The 20,439-nt window shown below is 35.6% G+C and overlaps 2 protein-coding genes across 2 annotated transcripts; one reads left to right on the top strand and one right to left on the bottom strand.

The window, feature by feature from the left end:
* The first annotated feature begins 169 nt into the window (after nucleotides 1-169).
* Sf3b2 (splicing factor 3b subunit 2) lies at nucleotides 170-16,166 on the top strand. Its single transcript, XM_088262778.1, has 14 exons — nucleotides 170-384; nucleotides 466-1,642; nucleotides 3,159-3,292; nucleotides 4,224-4,396; nucleotides 4,820-5,015; nucleotides 5,637-5,846; nucleotides 7,492-7,694; nucleotides 8,656-8,806; nucleotides 10,133-10,336; nucleotides 10,867-10,945; nucleotides 11,221-11,392; nucleotides 12,016-12,140; nucleotides 14,028-14,230; nucleotides 15,285-16,166. Exons 1-14 carry the CDS (start codon nucleotides 364-366, stop codon nucleotides 15,351-15,353), a joined length of 3,117 nt encoding a protein of 1,038 aa, XP_088118904.1. The 5' UTR covers nucleotides 170-363; the 3' UTR covers nucleotides 15,354-16,166.
* LOC148307823 (eukaryotic initiation factor 4A-III) lies at nucleotides 16,163-20,372 on the bottom strand. Its single transcript, XM_088262780.1, has 5 exons — nucleotides 20,095-20,372; nucleotides 19,604-19,939; nucleotides 18,482-18,704; nucleotides 17,453-17,707; nucleotides 16,163-16,702 (listed from the first exon to the last, which is right to left on the bottom strand). The coding sequence occupies exons 1-5, from the start codon at nucleotides 20,237-20,239 to the stop codon at nucleotides 16,450-16,452; spliced, it is 1,212 nt and encodes a 403-aa protein (XP_088118906.1). The 5' UTR covers nucleotides 20,240-20,372; the 3' UTR covers nucleotides 16,163-16,449.
* Between the last annotated feature and the right edge of the window lie 67 nt (nucleotides 20,373-20,439).

Raw genomic sequence — 20,439 nt, 5'->3', positions numbered from 1 at the left:
AGTGCCCTATGCACCATTAGACTGCGGAAAATCGTTTGAATGAATAAATTAAAATAATAATAGTTATAAAATCTAATTCGTACCTACTTATAATAATATCCAGTAAATAGTCTTTTTCGGCAAACCGGCACATTTTTTTTCTAGCTGTCAACACTGCTCACCCAACTTCACTATTCACCATAGAAAACGCCAAAAATGCCGAATTCGTACCGAAAGCGGAATAATGTTGTTATAATTTAGATATTGATTTCAATGAACATTTTATAAAGTTTTTAAAAAATTGAGAAATTTTGTGTATTTCAAACATAAATACATTATTCATCGATCATTTTTAATTGATTGGGGACCGATTTGTCTTCAACGATGAGTGACAACAGCGAAGAGGTTATGATGCTTTGATATACTACGTTATCGAATAGAATAATTCAACAAGACTTTTGTGTTTATGAGTCTATTTTTTTATAGGACGGGATGGCGGTGAGAATAGCTCAGCAGCAGGCCATGCTAGAGCAGCAGCAACAAGACGATCTCTTGCGGCGTCAGCGGTCCGCCCTTCAGGAGCTCTCTAACACTTCCATGAGTGACCACGAAGCCGAGATGCAGCGGCAGATGTTGTCCGTCATGCCCGCTCCGCCTGGCTTCGGCGGGCCTCCCTTCCCCGGTGGGGGCAACAACCAGGACATGCCGCTCATGATGGGGAATGTCCCCCCGCCCGGCGTCATGCAATCTTTGCGGCCTCCGGGAGTACCTACAGGGCCACCATTTTCTTCAAATAATCAAGATAATTCAAACGTCGGCTCGGGGTCCATGCAAGGAATGATGATGGGTCCCGGACCGATGGGACCCCCTGGAACAGGTCCCCCCGGAACGATGGGAATGGGACCTAACTCTGGCCCCCCCGGTGCATTGGGCCCTAATTCTGGCTCGATGGGTCCGCATGGACAAATGGGACAATATGAAAACATCGGACCAGATGTTCCGATGTTTTCAAATTCTGGTCAGATGGGACCAAATTCTAATCAGATGGGTTCAGGTCCTCCGCAAATGGGGCCTAATCAAAACCAAATGGGTCATGGACCACCCGGAATGGGCCCCCCCGGAATGGGTCCACCCGGCATGGGTCCACCTGGAATGGGACCTCCAGGCATGGGTCCTCCTGGGATGGGTCCTCCCGGCATGGGACCTCCCGGCATGGGTCCCCCAGGCATGGGTCCTCCCGGCATGGGTCCTCCCGGCATGGGTCCTCCTGGTATGGGTCCTCCTGGCATGGGTCCTCCTGGAATAGGGCCTCCCGGCATGGGCCCTCCCGGGATGGGACCCCCCGGTATAGGTCCTCCCGGAATAGGACCTCCTCCGCTAATGAACCGGGGTCCCGGAGGTATGATGGGGCTCCCCCCCGGTATGGGCCCTCCTCCCTCCTGGGGTGGCCCCATGGGAGACCAAGGGAACAGGGAAGACACACCTTCGAGATCTCAGAACTCTAGTAACCTACCCTCTTTGCTATCCCTGAAAGTGGAGAAGCCAGAGGAACTGAAAAATAAAAAGGCTAGTGATGTCGTGTTGCCCAAGGCGCTGGAGGAAGCTCTCGCCTTCAAGGACCAGAGGGCTGCTGCCGTTGGATCTAATGAAGAGGAGGAAACTGGTGAGTATTCCTTTATTTAATAACATGATCATTCATTGTATAATTATTTCATAATTTTACAAACTAGCATTTTGTATCTTCCCTTCAAAGAAATTTGCGTTCCCTGATTCTTGTTTTGGATTTTATGGAAGTCATACCAATTTATTATGTGAACTTTCACTGTCTTACTTTAATTTATACTGTTGTCTAGTACATTTCTATGATTATTTTGTGATTTAAAATTTTTATTCAAATTATTTTTTGTGTAAAATGCAGCCCCTACCTTTTCATCCTTCAACGTCCCGAGGAACAACTCTAAAATTTATACTGAGCTTCACATACAGTGTCTGTAAATAATAATGTGTGTCACAATAGATTTTACGTTTTAAATTTTACTTGGTAAGTGGTATTTACCAAGTAAAATTTAAATAAAAATGGATACATATTATACCACAAAGTGACTGCTCTAAAAATTAATGCAACTTTAATTTAGATCTCAACAAAGACCTACTACAATGTATGTAACTGTACTGATGTGTACAACTGAGGTCAACTACTTTTGAGTATTCTAAATTAGATTAATTAAATGACTTTTATCCATTTATATAAAGTATCTAGTTTAAATTACAATGAATGCTGAGATCAATATAGTCCTATTTCATCATGTAACTGTACTAAAGGATATTTCATTTGGAATTATTTAGGTAGATGTCAGCATATGGAGAATGAACTACGTTTTAAACCTAAAATCATTACAATCTGAATACTCGGTCCTGAGAAATTATTAGCATTACATAAATTGTATACATTTATTTAAAGAACAAACTTAAACATCTTTAATTTTGTTTATTTTTTTGCAGAGACCCACCAAGCCACCTTGTGTGTCTTGTCGGTGGAGTTCTTTTTGCATACATTTTTTATTGTTTTTAACCATTTTAACCTAATATACACACAAAAAAGAGAGAAAAATTAAGAACTATTTTACAATTTTCATAAAATTAACACTTGATCATTTACCCATTCCTTTATTTTGCCTTTGTTCCATATTTTATTTTGACCTCTAACATCCGTCGGCAACAAATTAAAAATGTTCGGAACGATATATTGCAGTGTTCGACTCCCATATTTACTGTTAGTTCTTGGGACTATCAAATCTTCGTTGTGTGTAAATCGTGTGTCATGGTTGTATACTTTTAGAAGATTTCAATATTTTTGTCTAGTTTGTTGGTCAACGATGATACTCATCCACAATATTCCACGTACCGGCAGTAATTTTAAATGTTTATATATCAAGATTGGATTGTCCCTTTGAGAATATATATGACTGGGTACAATTTTTTTTATTAAGGTTTGAATCTCGGGCACTTCACTGCTGTGTGCCAACCTCTGGTAAACAGTTAATGGATTGGCAACTTGCCTTCATGTAGTTAATCATCTCTGATTTTAAAACCAATCTTTCACTCTGTGAGGAATATTAAATAATGATATAAAATTAAATATTTTCGAGGTCAAGCATTTTATAAAACATATTTTTTAGAATCCCGAGTACCTACTCCGCCCCCCGCACCGGTGATCAGCTCGGAGTACGAAGGAGAAGGGGAGGATGAAGAAGGAGATTCTGATGATGATGCTATAGAGGCTCCACCGCCACCCTTCATATCCAAACAAGAGGTCAAACAAATTATACAATTGAATGATAATTACATTATTGATTTTGAAAAGATAATGATTAGAATCTAAACATGTTTATATTTTTTCTAATGGTGGCATTTTTCCCAATGGCTTTTGCCTCCATAAGTGGTTGTACATTTGTTTGTTTTTCATCATACTCATACATATATACAATTTTGAATTTACAATAATGTGACCACTCGATTTTTACATGCCGATGCCACATTTTTCAATTAAGTTATTTGTCTATCATGAGTAATGCAATAATGGATGCATGGCTGAATGATGCAATGTACTTCAAAACCACCCTCTAATTATTATAACCTCTGTTATTATATTATTAGTAGCTTTCTATACATAGTTTCTTTATTTAATGACTATGGATAAAGTAGTTTATATGTACAGCTTTATTGAGTTAACTCCAAAGTTCCTTTAACCACACATTATTTGTTTTTGATATTGTGGACCTATATATTGTAGTCATACAAGAGAAAGTGACCAAGTGCATTTTTTACAAAAACCTGATTATTGATTATTTTATATCTTACTAGCTCAATATTGCCCTGAAAAAATGCCAAAAAGATTTTAAACTTGAAAGTATAATATATTGACTTGTTAAAAATGACTATCTGCATTAATGTTCATTTTTTTGCCAAGCAAAAGTGACTTAAATGGCCTTCCTGAACACTTTCTCCTGTACGAATAGGATATGTTTTCATACAGTGTATGATTAGTGATATGCATATGTAAATATTGTTTTAGCATATACTTGTTTGAGTTGCCATGAGTTGTAATTTTCAATTCATTACACATAAGTTCCCATGGTTTGTGTTATTCCCATTTCAATGTTATTCAATGCCATCGTTTGAAGACTCTTTTTTTCTGTTTTATAAATTAAACATTGTTGTGATATTTTTTTTGGCACTAACAGGGAGCTGGTAAGGCTAATAAAAATAAGCGAAAGAAAAAACGCAAGAAGGCGGCTAAAGCAAATAGACTCGAATCCAAAAAGGAGGAGCAAATGCGAAAACAGGAAGAAATTAAGGAAAAAGAAAATGATCAGAAAAATAAAGAAAAAGAAAAGGCCCCAGATGTAGAAGTTGAGTAAGTTCTAATTATTTATAGATTTTGTGTATAATTTGTAGAACTCCATTTTAATTTATGTATTAATTTTTAAATCAAACAGAGATTTTCTGAGTCTACTAAGTTGTATTTTATTAAAAAAAAACACATTCGTTTGAAAATGCCATAACTAGGCGAAACAATTGTCACAATATTAATTTTTATATGTTTTTTAATAAAATACAATTTAGTATACTCAAAAAATCTGCGTTTGATTTAAAAATGATTACATAAAGTTCTAATTCTATATTATTCAGCATAATTTTATAAAATGTCAATATAAAACTTTTTTTTTTTAGCTCTTGAGTTCTGGATCAAACAATATTTGTGAATCTATGGTATTCTATTTCAGTTATAAATGACATGATCAATATTACTCTTACTTATGGTTTTTATGTTTTGTAGGTATATTCAAGAGAACTTGCAATTCCACGAACTGGAGCCCATGTATCGACAGTTCCACAGAATATTTGAGGTATTTAAGATATCAGATGTCAAGCCGGAACAAGAGGAGGTATCAGCACCGAGTCGGCCTGTACCAACGGCTCGTAAAGCCGAGAGAGTTCAAGATCAGTTTGAAGTTGACGAAGAAACTGAAGAGGTATTGATTTTTTTAAATCATTTGAATAACGTACTTGAACATTGATGTGTTACTTGAGCCCAGTACAAAAAAGATTTAAATCTGTATTTGGTCTACAATAATGAATGTATCGACATGTTCATTGTTTCCCTGACAGGTGACACTTATTGTCACGATACTTCGATCGATACCACAATCTAAATTTTTTTTTGCACTGGGCTCAAGTAACACATCAAAGTTCAAGTAGCCCCGTTCTACGGTACATCGTTTATTGTTTAATTCTTTAAATGAATTCCGTTTAATTTTGTTAAAAATATTATTCATCTTCTGATCAAATAGTAAAATTAGTACCCTGACTCGTTGCCACTTGCAAAAGTCAGTAGTTGCTAGATTGAAAATTCATACTGTATGATGAGATGACCATGGCACTGCACTTTAATTTATGCCACTTTAAAAATATTGTGTTTAGATTGACACAGAATAATTTATATGTAGTCTTGTATAAAAATTAAGCTGAAATGTTTAAACACTTATGAAAATAGTTTTGGGTAATCAAGTAGCTTAAAGTATAATCTTATAATATAAATAATTCATCTTTTTATTTATGCATTTTTTCACAAATTACGACTGTTGGGTTTTTAGAAAAAAGCTAATGATGAAAAGGAACGGTTGTCGAAGAGGAAATTGAAGAAAATGTCAAGGTTATCGGTGGCTGAACTGAAGCAATTGGTGGTGCGACCAGATGTGGTGGAAATGTACGACGTGACAGCGAGAGATCCTCGACTCCTGGTGCAGCTCAAGGCTCACCGGAATACTGTGCAAGTTCCAAGGCATTGGTGCTACAAGCGCAAGGTATAATTCACTTGTATTATAATATATCGCTCACTCCTTTCCACAACGTCATAATTTAAAAAACTTGATTTTTCAGGAGAATGTTTTTAAAGTTTGAAAATATAACACAATGTATTAAAAATAAATATCAAGCCACTTTTTGAACTTTTTACCGTGCAATAGATCTTTTTAGATAAAACATGAATGTTTCTTAATTTTTTGTTGTATTAAAAATACATCCAAATACGTAAATTTAAATACAATTACAGCTTGTCAATTTAGAGTAGAAAATATTAAAAGTGGAACTACGAAATTTGTAGACTAGCAACACCAATATTTAATTGTCAAAAGTATCAAACACATTTTGTTTAGCGTCGGCGTACGAGTTTTCATGTGATATTGATATTTAAATTGGCTTTATGTATTTAAAAAAATTCACTAATTATAAAAACTATTATCAACATGAATAAAACAATAAAAAGTGGCACTAGGGAGGTAATTTTTAACGTTTTTCAACGTTGTTTGGAAGAATGTAAAGCCGAAAATATCTCAATGGATATAACGGACGTTTATAGGCAAACTTCCAAGATGTTTTGAAGTTTTTGCTATTTATTTTTAATTCTGTAATACTTTGAAATGATATATATACAATGTTGCTTGAAAACACTTGAAAATTACTTTTTATTTGAGATTATGTTTACATGCTGTTTTGACAGTTCTCTTTAAGCATAATGACACTGTAAATGCAGAACACTGTAAACGATATATAAAAAAATATCTTTAAAACACGAGGAATGTCACCGTCTACATGAAACCACCTTATATTATATTTAAAGTTACATGTTATTATTTTTTTCTACGAACTCGTGTTAAAAAACATTAACAATTCTATCTTTACTGTATGTTTCGATAATAACAATATTATACTATTAAGTTATGTTTGTATGTTATTTATTGTATTTCATTTAATTTTGAGATCAGTGGGTACCTATCTATATTGCAATGAAAAAATATTTTTGTGTAGTTAATATTTTACAAAATTGTAGGATACACAGCTTTACATTTCCAGCATGTGTTCTATTTTAGTATTGCCATTTAAACAACAGTGGCGCCCTCCCTTGTTTTCTACTCTTTATTGACAGACTGTATATTGCATAATTTTATTGTTTTTTTTATTCAAATTTTATCGTCTTATGGTATGTTACAAATATATCCCATTTGTGCAGTAGTAGGTCAATGGAATGCCTTTTAAACATAAATTTATAAAAATGTTCAGTTCAGTATGTAGTAGTTGACTTAAAAAAAGAATAAAATTAAAATGTAATTTTATTTCATATAATCGAATGCATTGAAAAATACAACTATAATCTCATTCACCACATAACTGCATATGTTGATTAAATATTGAGAAATCCAGAAAACAAAATAGTTTTATTGTTTTACAAACATTTTACTTCAATCTAGACAGAATTGATCGCTTTGCATCTAATATATATTTTTATGATCCCCCTTCCAAAAGAATACAATGAATTAAATAAGAATAACGCGAGAGAAGTGTATATATATATATATATATATATATATATATATATATATATATATATATATATATATATATATATATATATATATATTTTTATATTTGTAATATTTGTTCTGGTTTCAGTATTTACAAGGTAAGAGAGGTATAGAGAAGCCGCCGTTTGACTTGCCCGACTTCATCAAGAAGACGGGTATTATGGAGATGAGGGCCTCCCTCCAGGACAAGGAGGAAGCCAAGACCCTCAAGGCCAAAATGAGAGAGAGGGCGCGACCCAAACTCGGGAAGATTGACATTGATTACCAAAAGTTGCATGATGCCTTTTTCAAGTAAGATTTTGCTTCCATTGTTAAACCAATGCTTTAATAAGCTTTACCGATAATTATTCTGCCTTTTAAAGTATACATTGTTAGTTTTAAAAATGTAAATATTATAATAGGGCATTATCTCTTTGTTTATTAAAAAAAAGTATATGATACTGCTTCAAATTTAATAACAATGCTATATACTTGTATTTTGTACAGGGTGGCACAAAATTAATCACCCTTTCGGAATAATTTTTGCAAATGGCATACGTCAAACATATTTGAAATTTGTGAACTAGACTGCAGTATACAAACATATTCAGGGTGGTGCAAAATTAATCCAATTTTATTTATCAATAACTTTTTTACTAAATAAAAAAAAAGATTTTCAGTGATCGAAATCTTTATTTGGACCTTTAATTTTTTTTCTGTTAAGTGAAAAAGATGATATCAGTCAAGCAGCTGCCAGCAATGTTGATACACATTTGTGCCCGTTTTATCAATTTGTCACAACGCCATTTGCAAAAATTATAACGTCTTCCGATAGGATGATTAATTTTGAGCCACCCTGCATATTAAAAGCATTGTTAACTTTGTGATATGGCAATATAATACTCCTTATCATTCATCATTCACTTTGTGCAATACCACTCAACTACTTTACGACCACCGGTTTGGGAAAAACCATTCCACTATCAGGTCGACTTTAGACTGACCTGACTGGCAGTTGTGAAGTAGTAGTAGTAGAAGTAGCAGAGTTTTTAAGTGATATTACACAAAGTGAAGGATGAATGATAAGGAGAGTGACATATGTACTTGTTTCTAGACTTTTTTGCATTCTTACAAATATATCTGCTGTTTCTACTGTCCCGGGCTTTAAGCCCGGGACAGTAGAAAATGTGATTGAATTTGACGTGTGTTTCACTTTCCTGGAAAATAACAAAACTTTCTAGAACTCTTTTATCATATATTTGTACAATTCCAGATGGCAGACCAAACCTCGCATGACAATTCACGGAGATTTGTATTATGAAGGAAAAGAATTTGAAACTAGATTAAAGGAAAAGAAGCCCGGTGACTTGAGTGAGGAATTAAGAACAGCTCTCGGCATGCCCGTGGGACCCAACAGCCATAAGGTTAGTGAATAATAAGAAAATAGAGAATGATGCACACAATTATGAAATTATGTGTGATTTCTAAAATGTTTTATTGGTTTTTATTTAATTTTATTTATTCAATATTACCCTGGGCCTAAAGCGGAGGGCTGAACACCTTCCCTTCATGTGTTAACGATCAAGATTAAACCGCATTTATATGAAGCATTGCCTTATACACTATTGGGGTGCGGATAAGGGTTTGAATGAATGAATGACTTGTCCCCACACAATTAAATTTACCAATATCTGTGATTCAGCTTTGACATTCAGTATTTTTTTGTACCAAGAAAGTTTTCCGCTAGAACTATCATCGACCCATCTTCTTTACCTCCGCGCAAGCGTATTTTATAGTAAAATTCTAAAAAGGAGCTTTTTTATATACTACCATTTTTGGAGTGAAATGCATTGCCAAAAATTTCAGTCACTGACCGCCTCTGACTAGGAATTATTCTTTAAACTCTGATGTATAAGCAGAGTAGTTGAGTACCCAAGTATCAAGTACATACCTCATACATTTTTATTTTCTTATAAAGCCAACAGATATATGAATTTTACATGGTGATAGAATTAATAATAAGTAAATAAGTCATTTAATTTATCCAAGAAAAATTATCAAAAAAAAAACATTTACCAATTTGAATTTACATACAAAAATACTTTTCTAAATTTATTTATATAATTGCGTATACTGTGGAATTACTTTAAGTATGTTTGATAAATAGTACTTGAGTGCTATGTATGTAAGAGTATGGGTTAACAGAAGTTCCGAACGCACCATCCGGGTGCAGATAGAAGTTGAAGAAAGAAGACTATGTACTCTACTTGTACTCAGGTATTGCACAGTTTGAGTATGGGTTGTTCCAGAATCCACTTTTCCTGGATTGGAAATTAAGTTCATAAATAAATTTATGGTTCCATATCAACATCACAAGAGGCTAATCCCTCATAACCCTTTCAATGCCGGAAGGTATTAATATGGCCGTACTCAGCAGGCCGTGATTTTTAAAAAATAAATACAAAAGCTTTTAGAAAGATGACTGTAACTTAGATAGTATGAGTAATTTGTAATATTTTTGTATTTCTTTACTATATATTCTACTTAAAAAATATTGCAATTGGATTTGATATTGGCTTGCGACAAGCTCAAACGAGAGCGCATTTACACGCTCATTTTGTATTGCCGGTCTAGCGAGCACACAATTGGAGAGCGCGTTAACGCGCTCGTGGCAGTGAACCTCTTAAAAACAGGCCACAAGACCTAAACCAAGCAGAAGAAGAAGAAATAAAATTATGGTGGCATTCCAGGTACCCCCCCCGTGGCTCATAGCCCAACAGCGCTACGGGCCGCCGCCGTCCTACCCCAACCTGAAGATAGCGGGGCTCAACGCCCCCATCCCGGAGGGCTGCGCCTTCGGCTACCACGCCGGCGGGTGGGGCAAGCCTCCAGTGGACGAGCATGGAAAGCCTCTATACGGAGACGTATTTGGACACACGCAGAACCCTCAAGATGTAATTATGTCTTTCCATTGATAATACTCGTTTACAGGCGCCGTAGCATAGTTGGGTAGACGCTCGACTGCCAAACTGGCGTCGCGGGTTCGATTCCTGCCGATTACTTAGTAAATTCATGAAAGATTTATTAGTCTGGGTGTTTGTGATGTGTTTTTTACATTTACCTTCCCTATCCTTACTATCCTACCTGCAGACAAGTCTCTAATAGTAAGATTCTTTGCGAGTTATTCCTTTAAAAAAAAAAAAAATTCCTGTGATTGTATTTCTTATACATAGTTGGTCCATGCTTAGGATTGGAATACATAACTGTTAATTTTATTAGTTGATTCGGCAGTCACTTTGTGGTAAAATCTATCAATTTTTAATTTAAGTTTTACTTAGTAGATGCCACCGTTTCTTAAAATTTATTGTGACACATGTTTCGATGCATTCCGCATCATTTTCAAACACCGATTTTAAGAAATATTGGTATTTACTAAGTAAAACATTAATTAAAAATACATAACCGTTCATTGTTATATTTTCAGGATGCAGAAGAACCAGAGGTAGATAGAACTATGTGGGGAGAGTTGGAATCTGAATCTGAGGGTGAATCATCAGAGGAAGGTATGTACAATTTGATGAATTTGTCTTAATCCAGAAATAAATTTGACTACCAAGTTGCTGTGGTTGGATATATCAACTTAATACAGTGTCAATACAAAAATCTAATTTATGCATATTAGAGTTTTGGGCGATGTATTTGGCTGCTGCTGTTCGACTTGTGGTCGAGTGTGTGAAAAAAAAATTTATTTAGAATTTTTTTAAATCAATATTATTATTTTTTTTTAATCCGCAATCTTTCACGCAGATTTAAAATAATTTTTTATATGAATGAACAGAATCTGAAGGTGAGGAAGGTGGGCCGGAGAATAACGAAGGCCTGGTCAGCGGACTGGTGACGCCGGGAGAAGGACTCGCCACTCCTTCGGGAATGTCCTCCGTTTCCCAGGGACTGGAGACTCCGGAGACCATCGAGTTGAGGAAGAAGAAGATTGAAAATGACATTGAGGGGTAAGATAAAATAAGTAGTTACACTGCAATGTATGAATTCTATTACCAATATCTTTTTTTAGCAATCGCTATGTTTTGAATCTGTCTCCGTCTCTATAGTGTGATGGTCAGCACGCTCGACTACCGTTCTGAAGGTCCCGGGTTCGATTCCCAGGGGGTGTTCAAATAAATATAAGTGATTTTTTCAATCTAATATTATTTCAATATTATCCTGGACTGGTACCTGAAGCGGAGAGCTGATCACCTTTCCTTTATATGTTGACGATCAAGATAACACTGCGTTTATATGACGCAGTGTCCTATGCATCATTAAGGTGCGGATAAGGGTTTGAAGAAGATGAAGAATGTTTTGAATACCTGTAAACGAAATGAAAAGTTGGAAGAGCAAACTTTCTGCTTTTTAAAATATCAATCTTGTATCATTAGCATTTAAAAAAAATTACATTTCAATCTAAAACAAGCCACACAAAGCTTTAAGCTTTTTTTTACATTAAAATAAAGATTTGTCAAATAAAAAAAAAGGTGTTTGAGTATTGGCGATGACAAGTTGGAGGTATGAAAATGATCAGGGAAAGGCATTTTGCTCATATGTGTATATTTATTTTGATATATTTTTCCTTTAGTGGAGAGACACCGGTGCTGTACCAAGTGTTGGCCGAGAAGAGGGGTGTGACGGCGGGCATGATGGCCTCCACACACGTGTACGACATGACGGGAGCGGGCGGAGCTCAACCACCCACAGTTATTGGTAAATCTTATGTTTTTGTTATGGTTTCATTAATGTCCATAAAAGACTAGCCGTAGAAAAAACACCGGTCTAGTTGTAATGTAATGAAATACCTGACTGCAAAATTATTAATCCGAATAGTTGATTCCCACATTAAAAATTTTGTCAATGAGAAGAGTTACAACAAAAAAATTGTTAAAATAAATTACATAATATGTGTGGTGTTTTTCTAAATTACATATGAGAAATATGCGAATTGAGGATGTTACCTTTCCTAGTCTTGGACAATATTCTAACTGTGGTAAAAATCCACAAAAATCATCTTAAAGTAGATGATTACTAAGGATATTTTAGATATTAGAGGCTAGCACCATCCCCCCACACACGATAAATGACCGCCACACACTCATTGAATACCTAATAGCAATTGTTTAAAGATAATATCCGAATGTGCGTCTGTATTTGGATGCTTCTGTGTACTGGCCTTGTAGTTGTAAATGTGCGCTAACCAAAAGCGCAACAGTAGCTTATATGTGTATGATAAATTATTTATTTACAACATAGATGTCACTAGTGAAGTCTATTGAATTGAGGGACTGTTTCGAGTTAAATCAAAATATGTAGAATTTCCAAGAATTTGAATAGTGTGATCATGGGTAGTATTGGTGAATGTTACACATATGTAAAGTGATACTGGACCTGTAAATGTCCAGACTCTTCCATATCCTTCTTCATCTTTGTTAAGATGTCAAAAAAAAACCTGAATGGTTGCAATGGCAAACTGAAAAAAGGTAAAGCTTTAGCAACAAGACTCCAAATACAAAACCGGACACAGAAGTATTCCAGAGAAGGAAATATAATTGGAAGTACGTAGGAACATCTCAGCATTTGCCATACTTAATCATAAGGATCAGGATGAAAAGGAGGTTGGAACCAAGTGCTATACAGACCAAACTACATTTGACAGGCGCCGTGGCGTAGTTGAGTAGACGCTAGACTGCGAAGTTGGCATCGCGGGTTCGATTCCCGCCAATTGCAAAATGAATTCAAGCAGGATTTATTTTCAATTGGTCCGGGTGTTTATGATGTACATTTACCTTCCCTATCCTTACTATCCTACCTGCAGATAAGCCTCAGTAGGGGCTTTGCAGTTTATTCTTTTAATTAAAAAGAAATACAGTGAAACCTCTATCTATCGTTTTTAAAGGGACCTATTACAATAAACTATGAATGCGGGAAAACATTGAATGCGGTATTAAGAGGTCAATACGCAAGTAGATACGACCGAGTAAAGATATCGGCCTCCCAATCTGTATAACCATTCGTAGGCTAAAATTCTATTAAGAATACAGGTTTCAGATGCAAATATATTTATTTAAAAAAAAATACAAACCTGAATAGAATTTTAAAAAATACTAAAGTTTATTGATCAAAATTTGTTTTTTAACTATTTTATTTTCGTAAGTCAATAGTATATTTTCGGCTTTGCAAACAGTATTTTTTCAGCATCGGTTATTGAATGTGCGTTGTAGAAAGTTTTCTTTCAAAGAGTGTGCACGCTTCTGGAAATGCAGGTACAGGCAGCGGCTCCTTTTCATCAATATCGACCTTTCCTGCTATCGGTTACAAGTTTTCGATAGTTTCTATCCCACACGTTGCCAATGAATGTAAGAAAATTGAAAAGAATGTAAAAAAAACAGACCAAATGTATCAAGTATGCAGCTTAATTCGAACGATAAATGCGGTAAATGGTGATAGAGAAACGAAATAAAACGACACATCCGGCAAAACGATTATTCGAGGAACGATAGATAGAGGTTTCACTGTACATATAATATTTGCTTCCAATGCTCTCATTTATCCACATGGGATTTTGCTCACGTATTAACATGTCACTTGCACTATTAGCGGCGGCCAGAAGAGGGCAGGCGGGAGTCGCCGCGGTGGCAGAGCGCGGCGGGGCAGTGGAGCTGGCTCTGGACCCCTCGGAGCTGGAGCTGGATGCGGAGGCCATGGCAGCGCGCTACGAGCAGCAGCTCCGCGCGCAGCAGCACCAACCCGCCAAGGAGGACCTCTCCGACATGCTGGCTGAGCACGTCGCCAGGCAAAAGGTACTGAACACCGACTGCACTTTCTAACTTACGCAACTTTGTACTTGTATATCGTGGGTGTACTGACAAAAAACTTTATCTCGAAAATATGCCAATTTGACTTAACACACTATCTCTGGGAAGGGTAATTTTAAGTAAGTTATTTTTACGCATGACTTTTGCGGCATCTTTTGATCTTATATCGATGTATACTGTGTGGTTAAATGTTATCACTTCTTTTCAGAGATGTTTATCTCTATTATGAGCGCGAATCCGCCCACAGATAGTGTGTTAATGATGCAAATTATAATGTTTTTAACATTCTACAAACTGGAAAAATACATTAAGCAGTTTAAAACGTCATATTAATGTGGTTTTAAAAGTAAATTCAACTTTAAGTTTAATAGCTGGTATTTTATTAAGGCTAAAAGTTTTAAATAACAGGGATTATTAAAACAGGGATTTTAGAGTTAACGTTTTTTGCCACTATACCCACGATATGAAAATAGCTGATTAATCATTCTTAACACACTTCGGACGGGAAAGGTATTTCTAACCGTTTGGTCGATTGATGCTTAAGGACGGGAATGGTATTTTTACCTTCTGCGCTGGCCTCATTTTAAAGACGGGAAAGAAGGAATTATCCAATGTTTTTATATGAATATGTATTATACATATACCAATCTCTTTGTTAAGGTCTTAACTATATATACTTAATTTTCAAATCCTATTGCCTGTGATCCGCAGGCGTAAAAAATACCCGTTTGAAATGTGTTAAAAATCAACTACAGAGACCTTTGTGACTCAAAGACTTCCTCATTCATATCTTTAAAAAAAATGGAAGTATAATAATGAAGTAATTATGACATTAATTCAGTGGTGTTATAGAAGAGCCTCTTATAAGTCGCTACTGATTCATCTTCCTTCTTTTTATACCTTTTCACCCTTCAAGAGTGTTGTAGCCAGGTCTCGTTAATAATTACTGTCAGCATTGAGTAGGAACTTTGGATTTTTAGTCGATAACTTTTTAGTTCAGTACTTGTATTTTTAAAACAATATTCTCTTTTTTTTTCAGAGCAAACGCAAGAGGCAACAAACTACAGACTCCAAACAAGCAAAGAAATATAAGGAATTCAAATTTTAAAGTAACTCAAGGCTACTGTAGCACCTCACTTGACAATTATCAATATGTATATACAATATCTATGGCCACCACACACTGCAGTTTCAATGATTGTTTCTTTTACTTGACATTCCTCTCCCGAGTTTAGAATGATAATGTAAATTATCAAAAAGTTTTGCATCAAAGATCAGAGGGACTATAATTGAAAACATTTTAAAATTATGATTGTTCAAATGAATTTGAATGAGATTTTACTGTAGTTTTATATTAAGACAGAATGTAAAACTTCAGTTAAGTTAAGCAAAGCATTAGCTGTTGGAAGTGGGATACTGTTTTAATACGTATGATGTCCGCCTACGTAGTGTAATGGTCAGAACGCACGACTACCGTACTGGACGTCCAGGGTTCGATTCCCAGGAGGGGGTCAAATAAATAAGTGATATTTCACTCTTTAATATTTATTCAATATTACCCTGGACTGCTACATGAAGCGGAGGGCTGATGACCTTTCCTTCATGTGTTAACGATCAAGATAACACTGTGTTTATATAATGCAGTGCCCTAAGCACCATTGAATGCAGATAAGGGTAAAAAATATGATTATACATAATATGTGTAATAAATAATTATTGTTATATGAATTGCATACATTATAACAATAAGGAAGCAGTAAAAAGGAAAAAAAAAGTAGATTGTGATATTTTTTATTTTATTTGAAAAAAGAAATGCAATAAACTGTATGTACATACATAAATTTAAACTGTTTTATTTAAACAATAATTTTAGAAAGATTCGATTGCTGTGCAGCCTTTCACAATATTGTAATTTAATTTTATTTTTTTTATTTCTGCTATATAATTTTTCCTGTTTGTGAAAAAAATATATATACCATTAATAGAATACATTTTAGTGAAAGTTAATTGTTCAAATTCTAATTGCAATAAATATTGCTTCTAATTGTTGACCACAGAATTATTTAATTTTGTTTCCACCACACCAAAATCTGTGATAGCAAAACTTAAAAGATTTTGGTAATATTAGCAGCTTAATATTAATAGATACAAAACTCATACTTCTAACATTCAAACAGCCATTCTTAAATTATAGTATATTATATTTAAATAAGATCCGCCACATTCATGGGCATCTCGTCGATCTGCGTGGAGTAATACTGTTCAATGTCCCTGAGGATTCTGATGTCGTCGGATTTGACAAAGTTGATGGCGACACCCTTCCTGCCGAAGCGGCCGGATCGCCCGATCCTGTGGATGTACAACTCTCGGTTGTTGGGGAGATCGTAGTTGATGACCAGGGACACTTGCTGCACGTCGATACCTCTCGCCCAAACATCCGTGGTGATAAGAACACGACTGAAAATAAAGAAGCCAGATATGTGACTCGTTTGACTGACTGTGGAAACATCTTCCACCAGCAGTGTGAAAGATACAAATATGATTATGTAAAAATGATAAACTAAGCACTAAGCGCTTTTATCATTTTTACTCTAATAGGAATAGCTTCCATTTTAGAGGATTGCTTGCTGGTAGTAAAGATGGAGAAGGTGAATATTGCAATAAAAATCATTATTTTTAATTAATGTTTTACATAGTAAACGCCACTATTTCTTAAAATCTACTGTGACACGTGTTTCGATGCATTCCGCATCATTTTCAAACACCGTATGTGAAGCTAATTCCAAATTTTAGAGTTGGGTCCTTGGGACGTTGAATATTGAAGAGGGGGTAGTAGCTGTTTCTTATTTTTATTTATTAATTTTATTTTTAATTTTAATTGTGTTTGAAAATGATGCGGAATGCATCGAAACACATGTCACAGTAGATTTTAAGAAATAGTGGTATTTACTAAGTAAAACATTAATTAAAAATAGATATATTTTACAACGAAGTGACTGCCGAATCAATTAATGAAAAAAATCATTAGCTCAAAAATCAAGCTTCTAGCAATTAAAGATAAATATTTCTTGAATTCATTTTGCAAATGGAGGCAATCAAACCCTTGATGCCAGTTTCAAAGTTGGGTGTGCACCCAACTATGGCTTAGCATCTGTAAAATGAAATGAAATCAATGAAACCACAAAAAAGCCAATATGTTTTCTTTACCTCTGTCCGGAGCGGAATTCCTTCATGATGTTATCCCTCTCTTTCTGTGGCATGTCGCCGTGCATGGAGCTCACCGTGAAGTTGGCCTCTCGCATCTTTTCTGTGAGCCAGTCCACCTTGCGTTTGGTGTTGCAGAAGATGACGGCCTGCGTGATGGTGAGCGTGTCGTACAGGTCGCACAGCGTGTCGAACTTCCATTCCTCGCGCTCCACCGCCACAAAGAACTGCTTGATGCCCTCCAGCGTCAGCTCATCACTGCAAAACGACAAAGAGGGTCATATTCACTTCCAAATCACGTAGAAAACTTATCTTAGACCAATAAAATCTAAAATCGTAGGGAAAATTCCCTCACCTAAATCTAGGTACATAATTAGATTTATTTTAACATAACCTCTCCGGGAGTACAATAATTGATGTGCGACTTCTCTGGGGAGTGGGTTCTTTTTACATTAATTTTTTTTTCTCATAAAATCCATGTACATATTATTAAGATAGAAATTACGTAAAATAATAAAAAAAATAAAATAAAACTCACCATCTCTAGGTTTTATTTTATGACAATATTACATACAAATATACACATGACATTGCTATACAAGCAACATCATACCAACCGACAGACGGACTTTGACATTCATTAACGTCAATACTCCTTTGAGGAAAATTTGCACCGACGTTCATTTACATCCATACTCCCGGAAAAGTTAATTAGAGAAGGTCAAGAGATGAGATTACTTTGTTAAAACAAAAGACTACTGCATCATCATGCTGTCATAAAACATTATTCAAGATTTGATATACTTTCTACATACGCACTTGAAAGAACAAATAAAAATTTAAGTGAAGAGTAGGCATTGTTTCTTTCAAAGTTCATTTTCCAATTTCAAATTCAATCATTCCAATGCCAATGCTAATATTTTTAAGAAAAAAAGGTGAGACAAATGATGTGAATCTTAGTATTGCTATCCTCGTTTCGTTACCTATTTTTCTAAACAAAAATCACACTAATATCCATTAACGGGAACTCACCGCTTGACCAAAATTCGGATGGGGTCTGTCATGAACTTGGAAGTCATCTCGAGTATCTCGTGGGGCAGCGTGGCGGATATGAGCACCACTTGCGTGGCGGGCGGCAGGTAGCGGTACACGTCGTAGATCTGCTCCTTGAAGCCCTTGTTCAGCATCTCGTCAGCCTCGTCCAGGACCAGCATCTTGATGGAGCGGGTGCGCAGTACTCTGCGCCGGATCATATCTGGAATCAACTTTCAATGAGAGTGCGTGTAATAATTCACTCAGACCTCGCTTCGCGTTGTTTTTTTTATTATTATTTAATCAGAGAATCATTTTTAAATTTTCTAAAAGATAATTTCCCGTTTTGTAAATTTAAATTTCGGGGAATCTTTTGGAACGTATCTACGATGCAAAGTGAGGTCCTAGTGTATACTAATTTGAAACATATATATATGTCAACTAAAGTTTGCTATTCAGCCAAGCAGTTCATAAAAGCTAATTTGAATAACTGCCTACAAAGGAAAACTACAACTATAAGTACAAATTTTAACTTTCTTGGCGAGCAATTTAAAAGTTAAAAAAAAAACAAAACACACAATAAAACAAAAACGGTGAAGTACATGTAATTAATATTCTAATTACTAATTTTGTTATTCTCCATTTAAAAACTTGTAAAACAACTTTGTACAGGTTTCAAAGCAAACAGGATTATTTGGTGGAAGTAAGAAAAAGGAATCTAAAACATTTTTATATAAAGGATTTTCCCATAGGTTTTTCCTAAAGATGGATGTTAAGTAATTTTTTAATGCCGTTCGACATCAAACGGTGTTTTATTTAGCCCCGGAGGAATACATAATGCGTCCTAGTACTTCGTACTTCACGTCACACACTAACAAGATTAAAAAAAACATCAGTATCCCTTGGAGTATTGTAACCAGTCAAAGAATACAATAAATTTTCGGGTCGTGGTCCCGTGGTTAGTGTCGCGGACTCTTGAGTCAGAGTTTCTCGGTTCGAATCCACTCTACCACAATTTGATACCTATTTCTAATAATGAGCCACATGAGAAATAGTATGACATTGAAGTATTTTTGTAAATAATAAAAACACAAATGTTTTTCTAAAAAAAGTTCAGCTCACCGAACACTCTTCCAGGAGTTCCCGACACTACATGCTGTCCGTAATCCAGTTTCCGGATGTCCTCTCCTAAGTTTGTTCCGCCAATGCACGCGTGACACTGCACGTTCATGAAGTCCCCCAGCGCGAGAATCACTTTCTGGATCTGCGTGGCCAGCTCTCTCGTGGGGGACAAGCACAGAACTTGCGTTTCGCGAACTGTCGTATCCAGAGATTGAAGTATGGATATTGAGAATGTTGCCGTTTTACCGGTACCAGATTGTGCTTGGGCGATAACGTCTCTGCCCTTCACGATAGGTTGTATACTTCTCTGTTGGATAGCTGACGGTTTTTCAAAACCTAAAAGAAAACAAAATAGTTATTACAAACATAACCTATAAAATAATTATAGTCCACGACGGGCAACGCGGGTAATATTAAAAGCATAAGGGTATTACGTTTATAAAGACAGTAAGAAGTGTTATAGAAGAGAAAGTATTACGAGAGAAACAAACCATAAGCGTATATCCCGCGTAGAAGCTCTTCTCGAAGTCCCATGGTATCGAAGGTGGGAATAACTTCAACATCTTCACTGGTATCAAATTCCACATTTGATAGATCCTCCGTTGCCAGAGTCCTTTTGAACGATACTTCTGACATTTTATTTGATTGTTGACAGTCCTCTGAGGTAGAAATAAACACAACAACTATACGAACAAGACTCAAAAGCAAACTGAGATGGCCGCCTGCCGTATATTTGCATCACTAGCCACAACACGTATTTTGGCAACTCGAAGAATGCGCGTGCGCGTGCGCGAGCGCCGGTGTCGATGTTGCCAAGTTACAAAATATCAACCAAT

Source organism: Brachycentrus maculatus, unplaced genomic scaffold (assembly GCF_059751285.1).
Source record: "Brachycentrus maculatus isolate JH-2025_06_01 unplaced genomic scaffold, ASM5975128v1 h1tg000188l, whole genome shotgun sequence".
NCBI lineage: Eukaryota > Metazoa > Arthropoda > Insecta > Trichoptera > Brachycentridae > Brachycentrus > Brachycentrus maculatus.
This window is presented reverse-complemented; position numbering and strand designations above follow the sequence as displayed.